Source organism: Dermochelys coriacea, chromosome 5 (genome assembly GCF_009764565.3).
Source record: "Dermochelys coriacea isolate rDerCor1 chromosome 5, rDerCor1.pri.v4, whole genome shotgun sequence".
Lineage (NCBI taxonomy): Eukaryota > Metazoa > Chordata > Testudines > Dermochelyidae > Dermochelys > Dermochelys coriacea.
Genome location: NC_050072.1, coordinates 46,660,875 through 46,679,287, shown reverse-complemented (window position 1 = coordinate 46,679,287; position 18,413 = coordinate 46,660,875). Strand labels below are relative to the sequence as shown.

Genomic DNA, 18,413 nt, shown 5'->3' with positions numbered 1-18,413 from the left:
AAAAACAAATGCTTTTATAAAATGCATAATTAGACCACAGAAGCCATTGCCACAGGATGTATTTGAGGTAAAAAAATTTAGCAAGATTCAGAGGAGTGGACATTTATATGGATAAACAAGAATGTTCAAAGTTATAATGGTTAATTCTAACAAAGTTTGGAAGGAATCTCTCTCAAGAGTCAGGGTTTAAACAAACCTCTAACTACTAGAGATTAGAATGAGACCCTCAGAATCAGATTATGGCACATCTTCCTACTCTGGACAGCCATGGGCACTAGGTTTCCAGATGGTTTCCCAGTATGCCAACCTCTTCATAGGCCACCTCAAGTGAGAATTTCTGGACAAATGCAGAACAAAACCAATGATATACCTGAGGTACACTAATGATATTTTCATCCTCTGGACAGATGACCTAACCACCCTCTCAGATTTCAAAGACAACTTCAGCAACAGCCACCCATCCACCACACTTTCTAGAACACTCCCACACCAACATACATTTCCTGGACAGCACTATCTGCTTCAGCAATGGAACCCTAAAGATAACTATATATGAGAAACTCTCAGATCACACACTTGCATTCACCGATCTAGTAATCACCCCCAATACATCTGTAATCTACAGCCAGGCACTCATACCACAGAACATGCTCAAAGGAGAAATGCCAGGATACACACCTGAACACACTTAAAACTGCCTCCACTAAACAAGGACACTCCACCAGAGAAGTAGAGCACATCATGGAATGGGCCACACAAATACCCATTCAAAACATGAAAAAAACAAACGAACAAAAAAACTCTCCAACTGCACACCCCTTGATGTCACCAATCACCCCACATTAGAACCTGCACAGGGTAGTATTAAACAATTGCAACACATACTCAGTGGGAACCATACCCTGAAACAAATCTTTCCCAAACACTGTTTTCTGGCCTTCAAATAACCACTCAACTTAATCATCAGAAGCAAGCTCCTCAGAGACCAGAACTCACCAACTCAAAGTGGCACCAGCCCCTGCCATAACAACAGATACAAAACCTGCAGACATATCTCCGTTGCTAAAACGATCCATACCTCCACAAAACACCTTTCAAGATAGACAGGTCCTTCACTTGTCTATCACTACATGTTGTGTAACTCATCCAGACCACTATAAATATGCAACAACTACGTCAGTGAAATGAGACAATCACTACCCTCTTGAATGAACTTGCACAGAAAAATGACAAGACCAAAACACCATATCACCTGTGAGTGAACACTATCATAAAGCTATCACCCCACATTTGACCTCTCAATCCTCATCCTCAAAGGAAACCTGCACAACACCTTTAAAAGATAAGCCTGGGAACTTAAATCCATAACTCTGCTAGACACCAAAACTCATGGTCTTAATAAAGACACTGGATTTATGGCCGATTACAACAACCTGTAACTCACTAACCCTCTTTTGTCCTAGACTGTAGAGGTGTTAACTTCACCTTGAATGGTCCCTTACAACCTGTGTTAACTCCTTATCTGTTCAGTCTCGTATTTAGCTGTGACACCGAGTACCTTTCCCAGACCTGAAGAAGAGCTCTGTGTAAGCTAAAAAGCTTGTCTCTTTCACCAACAGAAACTGGTCAAATAAAAGATATTAATTCACCCACCTTGTCTCTCTAAAGAACCACTGTAATACCCTTACAAAAGCAGTTTTAGCCAACTCTGCCAATAATGTACAGACATATGGCATATTATAAATGGCCTGTGCAGACAAAGTAATCTGATTGGATAGCCAAAATTTTGAGTTGTATAATCATCATCATAAGGCAATACTAGCATGGCTCTGAATGTAGTAATCAAAATATTAAAATACCCTATCAAGTGGATGCCTTCTGTTAAAAGAATTCTAAAATAGTACTGTATTCAGGGATTCCATGTTTACTATTTCTCAATTGTTTCCATATCAAGGGAGTTAAATTTACAACTGAAAGGGTTTTTTCCCCCCTAACCGATAGCTCTGCAACTCAGCCTTGGATAAAAATGTCAGATTCTGTAATTTCTGGCCTATGTACCATCACCATTAATAAAGCTCTGAAACTGGTATTGTCACCAGTTCCATAGGTGATTCACAAGCCAGAGGAGATTCCAGCACACTCTCTCATACTTATATTAGTGCTAGCAGCAGAAAATAAAACAGTAAATGTTTAGTTTTAACAGTTCTATTTTTAAAGCAGAATACACTGACTATATCCAGAAAGAAGACCTGGTAAATAAAGCGATGCCACTTGTACATAGCCACTTTTTGCTCATAGCCATACTTCAGTATGGTCAATAATCAGCTTCAGGGTGCAGTTATTGCATCAAATATAATTATTTTTCTATATGTTCACTTCAATACTAACAACTTTAGAATCCCAATGGAAATCAAACAACAAAAATTGTATTAAACATTAAGAGCAAGCACAATGGGTGACAAAAGCATTTATAGTTTACCTAGAACACATTATAGAACAGGGATCGGCAACCTTTGGCACGTGACCCATCAGGGAAATCCGCTGGTGGTCCAGGATGGTTTGTTTACCTGCAGTGTCCGCAGGTTTGGCCAATCGCAACTCCCACAGGCTGCGGTTTGTTGTTCCAGGCCAATGGGGGCTGCAGGAAGTGGCGTGGGCTGAGGGATGTGCTGCATTTCCATTTACGATCTTCTTCCTCCCTTTTACCTCCAAAATCCTACTGTGCCACTTACATCTGCTGCTTAAGATCTTATCTCCAACTTCTTCTTCATCTTAGCCTACCTGAATTTTCTCCATTTCAATTAACTAAAATTGTATTCACCATTCACAACAAAATTCTCCTCCTAACAAAACCTAGGTGATATTTCCATCTTCTTCTTGATCGCTACTCCTTTTTTATTTAGTGTAGACAATATGGCAAGCACTGTACAAAAACACGGACATTTGCTTTGAAAAGTTTACAATCTAAAAGCCATACACTGAGAAATCGAAAGGAGAGCATTTTCCTTATCACCCTTCTTACACAGATGATCTGTGCCCCCTGTTCTGCTCTGTTTTCTTTGCTTCTTCTTTTTGTTCCCCACTCCATCATCTCCTCTGGTGGTTTCTCTTCCCCCATACGACTGGCATTCTTCCATGTTCTGTCTTCTGTCCCCTCCTTTTCTTCCTTTGGATAACCACATTCACTCACATTATCTTCAGCTACCTCTTATGCTAAAAAGTTTCCAAATCTCTTCTTTTTCCTCAACTTCTCTGAAGTCTTCCATCTTCATCTGTCTTTCACACATTTGCTCTTAAATGTTCCTCCACCATCTCAAAAAATCAATCTCTTCAAACAAAATGCATCTTTTCTTCTCATCGCTTCACATGTAATATTGACTCTTTTCTCACCATCCACTATCCTCCTCAGTTTCTAGGCTCATGAACTGTCTTCTTTGACAGTTACCCTGTATTTTGCCAATCTGTCCTCTCATCCCCAGACAGCATCAAAATGCGCCCTTTCTTCAAATGTTCCACTGCTGAAACATTTCTCTTGCTTTGGTTACCTCAAACACTGACTTACCAAGGCTACCTTTTTTTCCTGACTCCCCACTGCACACCTCTCCACTCTTTGCCACAGTTGTAAAGCACCTTCCCTGCTCACTACTTCACCATGTCTCACTTTGTATACTATCTTGCCCCAATTATGCTCCTGTTCACATCTTGACCTCCTAACCATTTTCACTTTCCATGTTGCTCTCAGTCATCTTTCCTTACTGTTCTTCATTTCCTTCTCTCATTAGTTAGTTGTGCATTGAACAGTCGCCCACTTCATGGCTGCCAAGTACCCATTCACCACTTCTCCAAAAGAGTCTTTCCTATGCTGATCTCCTCAGTATTGATTTCTCCATACCATATCATAACTAAACAGTTTCTTGTGTGTTCATATCAGACTGTAAACTCACTGAAGAAAAGACAACTCTTCTGTCTTCTGTAAAGCATTTATACTACTATATAAATGATTAGTAATATAAACTAACGCCCCTGTAGGAGACTGTGGAAGACTTTGTTACGGCCTAGATAGGGAATTTCCGCTTTCTCGAGCCGAGAGGTTACTGTAGAAACATAGATAGTTACTGAAGGACACAGGAAAGCAGCTGGGACCAGTTCCCCCTTTTGGGAAGTACCTAATTCTATATTCATGAGCTGTTTTTGTGTAGTGCTTAGTAACGCTAATTGTCTGCCCCTCCATTGGACTCCGTCCCAGGCAAAGCTCTGGTGTGCTGGGTTCTCCGCCTTCGTGACTGCAACGCTTGGAGTCCCCGTTGCGGGTGGGTCACTAACCTTCAGTAAAGCCAATAACTCAATAGCTGTGTGTAAGCCTTGTTTTTCTCGGAGTACTCCTGCCAGGCCTATGGTGCTTCGAGCACCTTGGCCCAGAACAGCCCCCATCAGGTCAGGAAATATACCCATTTTTAGAATAAGTTGATATGCAAAGCTGCCAAGTGATATACCCAAGTGTCACAGAATGTCGGTGGTAGAGTCAGCTATAGAATCCAGGAGTTTTTATCTCTAACAATGAAACAGTGATACCTATGCCTCTCTGACTTCCCACCCTCCCTGTAACAAGCTATAAAGATTTTATATATTATAAATATAAGTATATAGATAGATAGATAGATACACACACACACACACACACAATCAGTTGAAACAAAGGAGTTGCAGAACAGACAAAAGAGGGTGTTAACTACAGCAGTTTCTACTCAAAAGCAACCTTGTTTTTGTAGGCTTAAAGAGATCCTTAGCATTACTGTAACAAATATATTGTATTTATACTTTCAATAATGTTAGTAGCTATGAATTTAGAGAAACAGACTTTATTGATAGGTTTTATAAATGCTGTATCCAATTACAGCGCTGAATGATTTGAACAATAGTCTGTCTGACATATTCAAAGGTAAGTGGCTGCAACATTTCTTTGCTATTAGGGTCATATACTGTACTTATCTATTTTTACACCCTGCTCTCCATTCCCTGGTAATAAATTAATTTCTTAGTGTTAGTTTGGCATGTACCCTACAGTTAAATTCATCCTCTCTCTGACTGAAGGAAAAAAGTTCTCTGAAGTGTTACAATTATACTTGTGATTTTAAAACTAATTCTCACACATTAAATTCAAAATACTATGTTAAAAAGGAACACTCATCCAACACAATGCCTGGAGAGTTGTTTTATTTTACTTACTTTTCGGAAAGTGGCTGGTAGTTTGGATAATCACAATTATTTAACCAACTGTACACTGGATTCTACAATATTCTCCAATTTATTTGAACACAATAGATTTACATACAGCATTTCATTTTCATTGCTTCCTAAATCACAAAACAACACTTCAGAAGGGTCAATGAGGGAATGAATACACAGATTGGAAGACAGAATTGGGCCCTATAAGCAATCGCTATAAATCTCTTTAAAGAATCTTATTTATTGTTATTTGACTTCCATTTGTGCAAAACTGTCAACTGCAGACTACCTCTTTGTACAAGTTAAGATGACCTATTGGAATGATGTGCAAGAAATGCATTACTCTAAACACACTGTAGTCCCTCCACACTGCATCACAGGGCTGCAGAGAGAAGTTTGAGGTAGATTGCATAGAGCTAGAGACAGATTTGAATTTTTTCATGCTCTGACTTGGTTGACCTTCTGCCCTTCCCTCATTCGAAACTAATCTGATATGCGAGAGCTACTTACTGCTAGTACTCTTCCCCTGCAGTTACTGACAAGTAGGGGATGCCAGAATTAGGAATCGAGAAGAGAAGCTTGGCTCCCCACTCTGTTCATGTTTCAGGAAGAATTGATCAGAACAGAACTGTGCAGTCCTTCATCCTTTGTTTACCCTCCACTATTTACCTGTTCCATCTGATCACCTCCCTATCTTTTGATACCTCTGATTCACTGTTGCTTCTCTCCCTATTACACCAGGCCACTGATGAGATGATCAACAAAGTGAAGCAAATTGTTAATATTTTTTACTGTGACTTGGAACCAGCAGTGCAGACAGCATCAGAGAATTTTTTTTTAATTACAATTCCACAACTACTGGTGTTCAAGGCATAACAAATACATGACTGCAGGATTGTCTCAAAAAATTTATCATGACAAAATTATCTTGAATCAAAACCTGCAAAAGGGTGCCCAACAGTGAATTTTTCAGAAAAGTGAAGAGCATGTGAAAAAAACGGTTAGAATGAAAACTGTTTTATGTTTCCCATTGCAATAGCTATAGATGCAACAACCCTTTTACATTTTTATGTTAACTTTAAAAAGAACGATGAAAATCACAAGATACAGTGTTTTAGACAGTGACCCTACATTAAAATCAATGGGAGTTTTACTGTTAGGAATAAAGACAGATTCTAGCCTTGATTTTCCTGTTATGCCCAGCTATTGCAAGGGGTCTCGAAACAATAGGTGAGTTAACACTATATACATGCTATGCTGCTATTTAACTTAATTCTAAGGATTTTTTTATTTGATCTCAGGGATTTTAGCTCACAGCTATACAAATATGCAGAGACAAAGTTTGAAAAAAAAAGTAGGTTTAGCAACATTGTACTAGATTTATAAGAGCAGCAGATTAATACAAATTAATTGAAGTGTCAAAGTAGCTGCTATAAAATGGCCACTGATAATCTTGTTTTAAACATCATACTTCATAAAACTTCCACTGTACTGAGTTCACACCGTTTTTGGAACCGTTACAATGATAGTTTCACTGTAAAATGCATCAGTGAAATGAATAGGAGCTTGCAGATTATTCATAACACAGTAGAGATGGTCCAAGGAGGCCAGATTTTATCTCTGGCTGTGGTCACATTTTTGTTTTACCTACATATGGGTCCAATCCACAAAGTTTGGATCTAGAATTTTAAACTGACTTTGCAAATGGTGGGGTGTTCAAATCCAGCCGATCTCATTGGCTTGTTTTTAGACTCCATTTACTGAGTTCAAAATGGCTCAAATAAAAGTTTTTGGCCAATCCCTGTAACATAGTTAATGCAATATATATGTACAAAACAATATATCTTGCATGAAGTATAAAAATACTATTCCCAAATGCATTGTTTCTATTTTAATTATTCAGTTTTCACACTCGACTAAGGGTGCAAATGTACTTGTAAGTGTATATGTCTTTTACCAATGTCTTCATCCAAACTTTCCCTTTTAGTTAAGGAAATTAGTGTTCAGTGTAAAAGAAGAACAGGAGACAAAGATAATGAAAAAACGAAGGTTACTTACTTGTAACCGGAGTTTGAGATAACTCTGCATATTCACACTCATGGTGGGTAATGCGTCGCCTGATGCAGCCCCCCAATGATGGAACCTTTGCTAAGCAGTGCATGTTAGAGTGCATGTGCACCCCCTCTTGGCCCTCAGTGTCTCCAAATGTTCTGAAAATGAGACTATATAAGGGGGGGCTGTGCCCTCTATCACCTCTGTTCCTTTAACTGCTAACCCAGAGAAACCAAATTAGGACTTTGAGAAATATGGGAAGGTGGGCAGGAAATATGAATATGCAGAGTCATTTAGAAGAACTCCTGTTACAAGTAACCTTAATTTCTTCGAGTTGCTCTGTATATTCTGATTTATGGGTATTTGGCAAGCAGTGCTGAAAACTCAGGAGGAAGGAAACAGAGTCCTAATTAAATAATGACAAGCATTGTACTACTAAATGTAGCATCAGCTCTCGAAACCAAATCCAATGTACAATGTTTAGTAAAGTATGGACTGACTTGCAAGAAGCAGCCTTACAGATTTCCCCACCAGGAACATGTTTAAAGGCAAGTGAAAGACACTGCCACTGCTCTAGTAGAATGAGCCTTAAACAGCAGGGCTGGCGACTATGGCTAACTTGTAACATTCAATGATACATTGATTAACCCATCTGGAAATAGTCTGAAGAAATATCATATGACTAAAGCTAAGATTTTGTCACGGATATTTTTAGTAAAAGTCACAGACAGGTCACGAGCAAAAAGAAAAATTAATGGAAGCCGTATAATCCATGTAAGTGTGCATGTGCCCAATGCATCAGAGCCAGAGAACTTTGCCTAGTAGTACCTGTAGGGGAGGTGCTCACATCTCATGACCTTCGCCCCTCCTCTGGCCATATAAGGGCAATACCACCCTGATCCCCCTCAGTCCCTTCACACTGAACATCAGTAGCAGGGAGTCCAATACAGCAGGGATGGACAGTGGGTTGATTGTGGAATACATGACTGCATCACACTGAAAGAACAATAGTTACAGTAAGTAACCGTGTTTTCTTCTTCAAGTAGATGCAACCTTGTATTCCATGTAGGCTACTCTCAAGCAGTATTTGCAGGAGGTGGGGCTCCACGTCTATTTAAAAAAAGATTGCAGGATTGCCTTCCCACAGTTTGAATCTCAGCATGAAGCAGGATAATGGCACAGTGGTTCATAAATGTATGTACAGAGGACCAAGTGGCAGCCTTGCAAATGCCCAAAATGAGAACATCTCTTAGAAATGCAATCAGCATCACCTAGGCTCTTGTAGAATGAGCTCACACGGGGGGAACCAAGGGGGAATGTAGTCTGAGCTACTTTATATGCTGTCATGATACAGGAGGTTATCCACCTGGAGATCACCTGGAAAGAGATTGCTTGACCCTCCATTATGTCAGCATGACACAATCAGATGAGGTGAGGCTGGAAAGAGTTTTTTAGGCATATCCAGGAAGAAATCTAGACATTGCCTCACATCCATCATGTGAAAACGATGCTCCTCTTGGGTTGAACAGGCTTGGGATGGGGTGGAGTGGGAACACAGGAAGATACAAGTGAAACTGATAAACCACTTTAGGCAAAAACTTAGGCTGCTGCCGCAGCGTCACTTTGTCTTCAGAAAACCTCATGTAAGGGAGAGTCTGCCATCCAAGCCTGAAACTCTCACAAACACTTCGCAGATGTTATCACCACAAAGAAAGCAGTTTTCTGACACAAAAAGGAGAAGGAAAAAGTTGACAGAGGCTCAAACGGAGACCTGCTGAGTCCTGCTGTGATCCTTGAAAGGTCCGACAGGCACTGTAGATGCCACAGAAGCTTCCTGTTCTGACCACAGTTCTTGAACTTTCGGCAACCACATGTGGGCTCCCCAACCCATTAAGGAGGCATCTATGACAATAGTCTTGGTTAGCGGAGACCAAGTGCAGGGAATGCCATGGCACACATTGCCCTGAATTGTCTACCATCGTAAGGAATACAGGCTCAGTGGAGGAATTTAGACCAGACTGTCCAAGGGATGGTAATTTGGACAATAGACTGAGTTCAGCCACATCTGAAGAGGATGTAGCTGTAACCTGGCAAACTGAACTACCTGTATGCAGGCAGCCATATGACCCAGCAACCTCAGGCATATTCAGGCTGTAGTTGAGGTTTGAGACTGTAATTCCAAACAGAGGTGGCAAATCGTCTGGAACTCAGTTGGCAGAAATGCCATCTAACTTGATTCTTTGAGATGGGACCAAATGTTGACTTCCTGGCTGTTCAGGATCAAACTGAATGCCAGACAATCCACTAAGTCATGAGACTGTAGAGCATTCTCAGAAGGAGACTAAGCAGAGGCAACATCCATTTGTTCATCAGCAGACAAATCTGAATCAAAGACTGTACCCATGTGATCCAGCTTAAAAAGAGGAGCTCTCTCATACTTGTCATTGGGCACACCGTCTGAGCAGCAGATGGATTCAGTGAAACTGGATCTGAAGATTCCACCACCCCAAAGTTTCGTAAGTCAGAACATCGCTTCTCCATCCATGAGGTGGATAACTCAAAACCTTCTGAGGCCGAGCCCAATAAGACCTTGGAGTCCAGGGGTGCCAGTCTCTCCAATACCTGGATCTGAGAACATATCCATAGGAGAAGGTACAAACTGACCAAGAGATTGAGGAAACCAGATTTCAGTGGTACAAAACTGGATGGTTCAGGCCTTTTAACTCTTCCTCTGTCTGCCTTTAAGTGAGGACCCGCTACGGATCTCAGTCAGATAACAATGGCACCAGAGGATGAATGGACATCAAAGGTGAAAATCTGCTTGCTGAACCTGGAGCTGTCTTAGGAGGAGGATGACAAAGATGGAACCAGAAAAAGACCCTCAGTATCCTCTTCTTTACCCATCTTTTAAGTCAAAGAGATGTAGATCTACAACCTGACAAAGCCTCTCTTTTGCTTTCCCCATAGGTCTCTTGCTTGGATCAGCTCAGAAGCTGAACAGTGATCATCAGTATCCATAGTAATAGTCCTTTACAGATCAGAGGATAGCACAGAAACAGGAACAGACAATGGTGCTGTTAACACAAATTTAAAAAGCACTGGATCTGGAAAGAGATTAAGCTCCACATTCCTCAGCTGAGATTGATCATGGAACCGGCTTAGGTTTCAGAGCCAGAAGTGCAAGGCCATGTCTGAATCAGGTGGCTCCAATAAATCTGACCCACAGTATCTGGCACTGCTAACAGTGGCTATCTTCTCCCTTGTCTTTGGAACCAACACTGTGATCCTAGGCTCCTTAGTTGCCAACTGTACAGACAGTGTTTTTTATGCATAATACAGGAGACTACAATGGAACAAGAACCAGACTGACAAAGATCCTGATCCTCTGGATCCTTTAGGCACCTTAGTCTTGCAAGAAAAGGTGACTGGAACTGAAATAGGCCTCAGCTTTTGGATCTGATGATGTTCCGGAACCAAAAGGTATAGCTGCAAGGGCCTCTTTAAACAGGAGAACCTGCATTCTATTCTGTCTCTCCTTATGTGCTCTGAGTGTAAGCAAATAGAACAGCCAGAAGAAAACCAGCCTTCTCTGAGTCACTTATGGCAGTAGTTCTCAACCTTTCCAGACTACTGTACCCCTTTCACGAGTCTGATTTGTCTTGCATACTCCAAGTTTTACCTCACTTAAAAACTACTTGCTTACAAAATCAGACATAAAAGTCCAAAAGTGTCAGCACACTATTAATGAAAAATGGCTTCCTTTCTCTTTTTACCATATAATTATAAAATAAATCAATTGGAATATAAACATTGTACTTATTTTTCAGTGTGATACTTGAGCCGGAGACTCTCTCATTTTGTTTGTATGAAATTTTAGTTTGTACTGAATTCGCTAGTGCTTTTTATGTAGCTGTTGTAAAACTAGGCAAATATGTAGATGAATTGAGGTACCCCTGGAAGAGAACCACTGACTTATGACCTCTAACATGGTCTTCTGACACCAGGAAGACAGCTGTGCATGAAGTACATCTTTTAAAACCCAACTTCTTCTTCTTCTTCAGTTCTGCTATCACATGGAACCAAGCTACCACTAAACTAATTGTAGTATAAAAACTACCTTAATTCACTAACAGACACAATAAAAACCAACAAGAAGAAACTAAGGTACTAACAGGAGAAACACCCTGGATCTGATGGACTGGGGCAGTTCACTTCTGTCTGGCACAGCGGTTGGAAGGAAATGAGACAGTAGTGGGCACAGCACCTTATTAGATAGCCTCGCCCTCACAATATTTGGAGGTGCTGATAGGAGAAGGTGCACATGTGCTCTCACGGACACTGCTTGGAGAAGGTTCTACTGCTGGGCTGTACCACGCACTGAATTACCTGTAAGTGGGAATATGTAGAGCCACTCGATGAAAGTAATAACTCGGCTTAGTATTTAATTTATGACAACTCCAGTCATGCAAGGGCTGAATATCTCCAGCTCCCATTTTAGACAGGGTTGGTAGGAACAAAAATTAGTGTAGTTTCATAAAAATGTTGCTCCTAGATTCAATGTTACTTGTACTTGATAAAAGCATACAAAACGAGAAATTCTTTAGAAGTCACTCTAAACTGCTACCACAGGATTCCTGATACTTCAGATCATAGTATGCATTAGCAAAATGTACAAACTCCTTCATTCCTTTTTTATTCCATTCTTCAAATGTTTAACATTCTAAGGACTGGCTCACCTGAGTTTTCTAGGATTGCTGTTATACTACATGGTTGCACTATTGCAACTTTCACTGTGCAGTGCATTCACACTAGCCATCTTGTTTTTGGTGCACAGAATGTATTGTGATCACACATATCACTCCTTGTGTTGAATTATTCTATCCCATATGAAGGCCACACGTGTGCCATGAAGGTTGGGGGTTATATTCTGTTACACCCTCACACTTGCAGTAGCTATAACAGAGATGAACCACACAACCTTTGTGTGGGAAATGCTCAAGCTCAGTATTGTTACTTTCATTAATTTGCTCAGTATTTTTAGTTTTAATTTTATTTTTTCTGTTATTTTATTGCTGTGTTTCCTAGCTGCACAGTTACCTGAAGGAACAAGAGAGGAGAGTGGTGTGAACCAGGCTGTAGATGTAAGACACCCCTTCAGGTCTCTCTATCTGTCCCAGCTAGTCCCCACCATTCCTTAAGGCAGTAAGGCTCCTAGGATATGTACTACTCCTCAGGGGTAGGTCGTAATGAATGGGTGCTGCATCATGGCAAGGTAAGTGGCTGTACTTGGGATAACGGAGGATATAGTTGTACAATACCAAGTGAATGCAGCCATTCTAAATGTTCATTATTCATACCTTTCTTTCCCCAGCTTTCCAATTGCCATGAATATAGATCAGAAAAAGTTGTTCAAGTTTTTCTACAGATTCTAGATTGAGAAATTGCAACATCCTTTAAAAAGTACCTGTTATGGTACTTTCATCAATGACTTCCCCAGAAACACATGAAACAACTAAATTGAGTGGGTTTGTTTTTGTTTAGTTGGGGATTTTGGGGGGGGGGCGGGGAAAGATTACTTACATCAATGACTGATGACCTTGACAGGCTTAAACCCTCTAAATCAGCAACTAAACTTGGAGAGAGAATAGCTGGAGTGGGAAATGCTACAGGAGTTGACACAGGATTGACTGCAGGAAAAGAACAGTTGAAAAAAATGGATTTAATAATTTTTTAAATGAAAAACATTAAGGCAATTAAATACTTAAATTAATAGCATGCAGGGTAAGCTGGCATCTTGATTTAACTGAGTTATTCTCAAACACTTAAAATCTAGGAATATATTAACCTGGCATATCTCAGAAGATGACGACAGGTTTCAGAGTAGCAGCCGTGTTAGTCTGTATTCGCAAAAAGAAAAGGAGTACTTGTGGCACCTTAGAGACTAACAAATTTATTAGAGCATAAGCTTTCGTGAGCTACAGCTCACTTCATCCAGCTCACGAAAGCTTATGCTCTAATAAATTTGTTAGTCTCTAAAGTGCCACAAGTACTCCTTTTCTTTTTTCAGAAGATAATGGTAAACTCCCAATGTGAAATTCATATCGGTCAAAAAGTCTGAACTTAATGCTTTGAAGAATAACTGTTGGAGTCCAACAGAAACTAAGAAAATGTAGGTTTCAGAGTAGCAGCCGTGTTAGTCTGTATTCGCAAAAAGAAAAGGAGTACTTGTGGCACCTTAGAGACTAACAAATTTATTAGAGCATAAGCTTTCGTAAGCTACAGCTCACTTCATCAGATGCATTTGGTGAAAAAAACAGAGGGGAGATTGATGTACACACATAAATCAACTTTACTGATTTTATCACGTCATATGTTCAATACAACTTCCTTTCTAAATTGATATAATAATCTTTTGTTCCTTCTTCCCCATTGCTACTCTCATACTCTTCCTGTGTATTTCATACTCATTACTTCTGTACTACCTACACAGTGCCATATACTGTCATGGTGCTTGGAAAATTAAAGACAATAGATCTAAATCTTCTAAAAATTCCACATGCATGTCTCTCATTAACTCAAATATGACTTCTGTATGCATTTCACTTTCAGGAATGAGTCTGAAAATAAGACATACAAACCTAAAGAATCTACACTACAGGGTTTAGACTAGAAAACAGTTCCAGATCTTTCCATCTTTTTTCAGTACTGCATTGTTATCTGGTCTTCAAATTTTAATTCTTAATGTCTTCTCTATAGTAGTTGAATTAGCTGCCAGACTGACTAAATCAATACATCCTAAGAAATGTCTAAGGTATACCTAAGGCAATAATTCCACTCAAGTGGTAAATGAAGTCATGACATACAAAACAGCTCAAAACAAATGAATGTTTCAAATATTAGCACATTAAAAAAGGTTCTTTTTGACAGAATTCTAAACTTGACAAGCACAAATATCAAATTACACATTTAAAACAGCAAGTGTGTAATTTTACTAACATCTATACATGTACTAGTTAATTGGTATGATAAATGAACAGGATCATTACTTCAGCCATTTAAATTTATGGAAATTATTAGGAATTTATCTTGTGATCCCATTCGTAAAGAAATAAATAATGTTATATAACCAAATTACTTACAATCATCCAAGTCTAGTAGGGACACATCTTGTTTAGTAGGAGCTTTTTTCTCTGGTACTACCATTTCTTTTCTCTGTCAAAATATATGAATATTTCATTTTTGCCATGCCAGTAAAGAGATTCTTCAACACTTTTATAATAGCAGCAAATATTTTCTTCACTTTAAAAGAAAAAAAAATACCCATTTTGCTCAGCTCAGCATTCTCAGAGTTCACATTGTGAGAAGGATTTCCGACCATGGATAAACTGAACTGTATTCCACAAAAAACCTGTTAGTTAAAATGAACATTTCTGAGGCCTCAATAAGCTTGTTTTACTATTTAGTATTCAAATAAAACTTCTAGGGAGACACTGAACCTTTCAGGATTTTCTACAGAGGATGAAAGTGGAAAATCTGGTGAAACCACCCCTTTAGAAGGTAAACCAATTTTAAGCAGTGGTGTTGCTTTCTCTGACCCCACAAATTCATCCAAATGAATGCAATATTATTATTATTTGTACTGCAGTAGCTCCTATAAGACCCAATCAGGAACCACTGCTCCATTATAGACACTGTGCAAACAACAAAAAGATGGTCCCTGCCACAAAGAATTACAATCTTAATCTTAAAATTTGTGAATGATGCACATATTGTCAATGTGGTAAATAATGACAGGGCAGTCATACCAAGCAATCCAGATTGCTCTGTAAGTAGGGTACATTCAAACAAACTTTGTTTTAATACAGCCATATCTAAGACGACAGAATGCAGGCCATACCTTCAGAATGGGGGACTCTACAGCAATGACTCTAAAAGGGATATAGTGGTCATAATGAACAAACAATACAATACGAGTTCCCAGTGTGATGCTATGGTATAAAGGGCTAATGTGATCCTTGGATGTATAACCAGGGGAGTCAGAGTAGGGAGGTGACCGATACTGGAATACTATGTACAGAATCCACATTTTAAAAAAGATGTGGAAAATTTGGAGTGGGTGCAAAAAAGAACTACACAAATGATTCAAGAGATGGTCAAAATGCCTTACACAGTGAGATACTTAGAGCTCAAAAGAGGATGAAGACGTGACTTGATTACAGCATATGAGTACTTTCATAGGGAGAATACACCAGATCTTTAATCTAGTGGAGAAAGGCATAACAAGAACCAACTGCTGGATGTCACAGCCAGACAAATTAAAATTAAAATAAGGCATACATTGTTAACAGTGAGAATGATAAACCATTGGCACTAACTACAAAGGGACATGGAAGATTCTCAATCTCTTATCTTCAGATCAAGACTGGATTCCTTTTTGGAAGATATGCTTTAGTTAAACAAGTTATTGGGCTCTATACAGGAGTAGCTGGCAGAAAATTAATGGCCTGTGGTAGACAGGAGGTCAGACAAGATCTTGTAACGGTTCCCTGTGGCCTTAAAATCTGTTAAACCTGTGGGATTTGAAGGTCTGTCAGGGATGGAGGGGAGCACCATTCTCCAAAGAATCATTGCCCGACAAACCGCTCAAAATCCTGTCGGCATAAATACCCAGGGGCTTCCTCTTTGTACCTACAAAACCTCTTTTTTACCTATTTTCCAGCTATCAGTGCAAATGAACTTGTATCATAACACCAAGTGAAGTCTTGCTGTTACTGGCGATGGGACAGGTCAGGGAGTACTGGAAGATGGAAAACTCCACGGATGTCCTACTTTACGGTAAGTCTCCCATGGATATCAGATTTAGGGCTATTCTAATTTACTTCCAAGCTGCCCACAACCCCAAATACACACCATTACCAAAATATTAATATACTCATATATATTCAGGAATGCCAGGGGATAGAAGGTCTTGTGGCTAGTGCAGGCTGGAAACAGGTGGAAGTGTTTCACAGCCAGAACTGAATCCAGATTGCCTAAGTATAAATATGGCCCTCTTCACTCATTAATAAATCATAAAAGAATTTTGTCCACAACACACCTTTGTAAGGTAGGGGAAATACTATCTCCATTTTAGGGAACACAGACACAGGATAGATTAAATGACTTGTCCAAGGTCACAGAGGAAGTTGTGGCAGATTCAGGTCTCCAGAGTCCCAGTTTGGCGACAACCAGAACATCCTTCCTCCCTTTTGGTGTGACCTTTGACAAGTTATCTCACTACTCCATGCCTAATTTTCTCATGTGTAAAATGGAGATGAGAATTACCCATTTAACTGGGGCACAGTGATATTAAATTACTAATGTTTATGATGTGTTAATGAGATCCTTGCATGGCAGGCAGATGTTTTTAATAAGTGCCAAGTATGTTTATGACTCTACTTGATGTATGCTTAACTTTGTGGCATGCACGTGCTTTTGTGAAAACTGAACTTTTTCAAACATATTTAAGCATGAATTCCTCCTCAGGGACTCAGTAGATGGCAAATATAAAGTTAAAAGTAAAAATACAAAAAAGAGAGGCCAAGTAAAAAAAGACATTCAAAGGACATAATATAAACTGAGTTAAGATCTGTGATGCATGTCCCCACTCTCCTCCTCCTGACCAAAAACAGGTTGTGGGTATGGACAAGGGAAGGTATTCAGTACACAAATAAGTTAACTATAACTATAGATGGAGTAAAGAAGCGGCATATGACTCTGCTTTATGGTAGGATTAAGGTTCAAGGGCTTATCCTGGTTACGGTTTCATCCTTATTACTTGTCCCATTCTGGATAGGACTGTCCAAGATTTTTAACTCCTGTCTTGGGTTTCTGCAGTCCTACTCCTAACCAAACTCTCATGCAGCCAATTAAATTCAATACCAAAAAAGCGTCCCTCTCTCAAGGGGCTACTGTGGGAAAAGTGTGGGAGTCCTGACTCTGTCAATAACAGCAGTGCCAACTATATCTGTTGAAAAATCATGAGTCAAGTCCAAAAAATCCAAAATCTCTTGTAATCACTTGCTTCCAGTAGCTGGAACTTTCAGAAAAAACATCAAATATCTTGAGACTCATGATAAGTCTTGAGATTTGGCAACATAGCAATAATAATACTAATAACTGATCGGAAAGATAAGCACAGAAGAAAGGACAGCCATCTGAGGAGCCGCAGCTCCTCGCTCAACCCTTTACTCTTATCTGGGTTGAGGGTACATAATGAGGAAAGGAGGGTCTATTTGGCCAGCCCATTTTTCTTTTCTACTACCACCAAATTTTCATTTTGGGGTCCAGGGGAGAGATGATAAAATGAGAAGAGGAAGGGGACACAGAAGGAAGACACCACCCTCCCAGTAAAAGACCAGTAACACAAAAGAATTTAGCAACATCTTAACCAAGGAATACACCCATTCCGGTTCTGGAAAGAACTGGAATCAAAACTATAGGCCAAGCTGTCTTGATTCTAAGAACTCAAATAGCCCACCTGTAATTAGAATACGTCAGATTCAAGGTTTAGATTTGACCATTTTTAAATTTACACTGAACTTTGACCCAATTTTTCCACCACATTACATCCTCATAGTACTCCTCTGGTTTATTGAAGATTTCAAAGATATACTATTTTGTGACACCACAAATATAAAATTAACTGCATGATTTCAGTGACGACTTCCAGTATTCATGATGTTACATTCTGGAATAGCTTTTCTGAACCAGCAACTGATAAGAACACCTCACAGAGATTGAAAAATGACTCGTTAAAAGACAATTAAAATGCATTTTCTGCACTGAAGTCAATTTTCATCTGTTTTAGAGTTCATCTCCTATTGGGCTCAGGTAACTCAAGGCCTGAACAGGTTTTCCTTTAACTTTCCCAAAATATGTTTGGAGAATAACTGCAACTACAGGATCATTATTTCAATTGTGTAATACGTGTCAAGAAAAATGTCATGTCATTAGGTGACTTATTAAAATGCTGCGCTGAGCACAATAGTTGTAGTTTTCCTTCAAACAGTAACAGTATAGCAGGGCATTCTGGGAACTGTAGCCTCAAACCAACTAAATCAAGATAAAGTTAAAACATGAGGCAAGTCTTATTT

The 18,413-nt window shown here is 39.5% G+C and overlaps 1 protein-coding gene across 6 annotated transcripts in view; it reads right to left on the bottom strand.

The window, feature by feature from the left end:
• Positions 1 to 18,413, bottom strand: part of AP3B1 (adaptor related protein complex 3 subunit beta 1) — a 334,397-nt gene that overhangs the window by 71,990 nt on the left and 243,994 nt on the right. For all 6 annotated transcript variants that reach the window (XR_006281799.1, XR_006281800.1, XM_038401874.2 and 3 more), the window contains 2 exons: positions 14,418 to 14,490; positions 12,859 to 12,965 (listed from right to left, as the gene is read on the bottom strand). Coding sequence is in view for 4 of the 6 variants with exons in the window: in XM_038401874.2 (XP_038257802.1) it covers positions 12,859 to 12,965; positions 14,418 to 14,490 (180 nt within the window). In the remaining 2 variants the exon portion in view is untranslated. The remainder of the gene's footprint in view (positions 1 to 12,858; positions 12,966 to 14,417; positions 14,491 to 18,413) is intronic.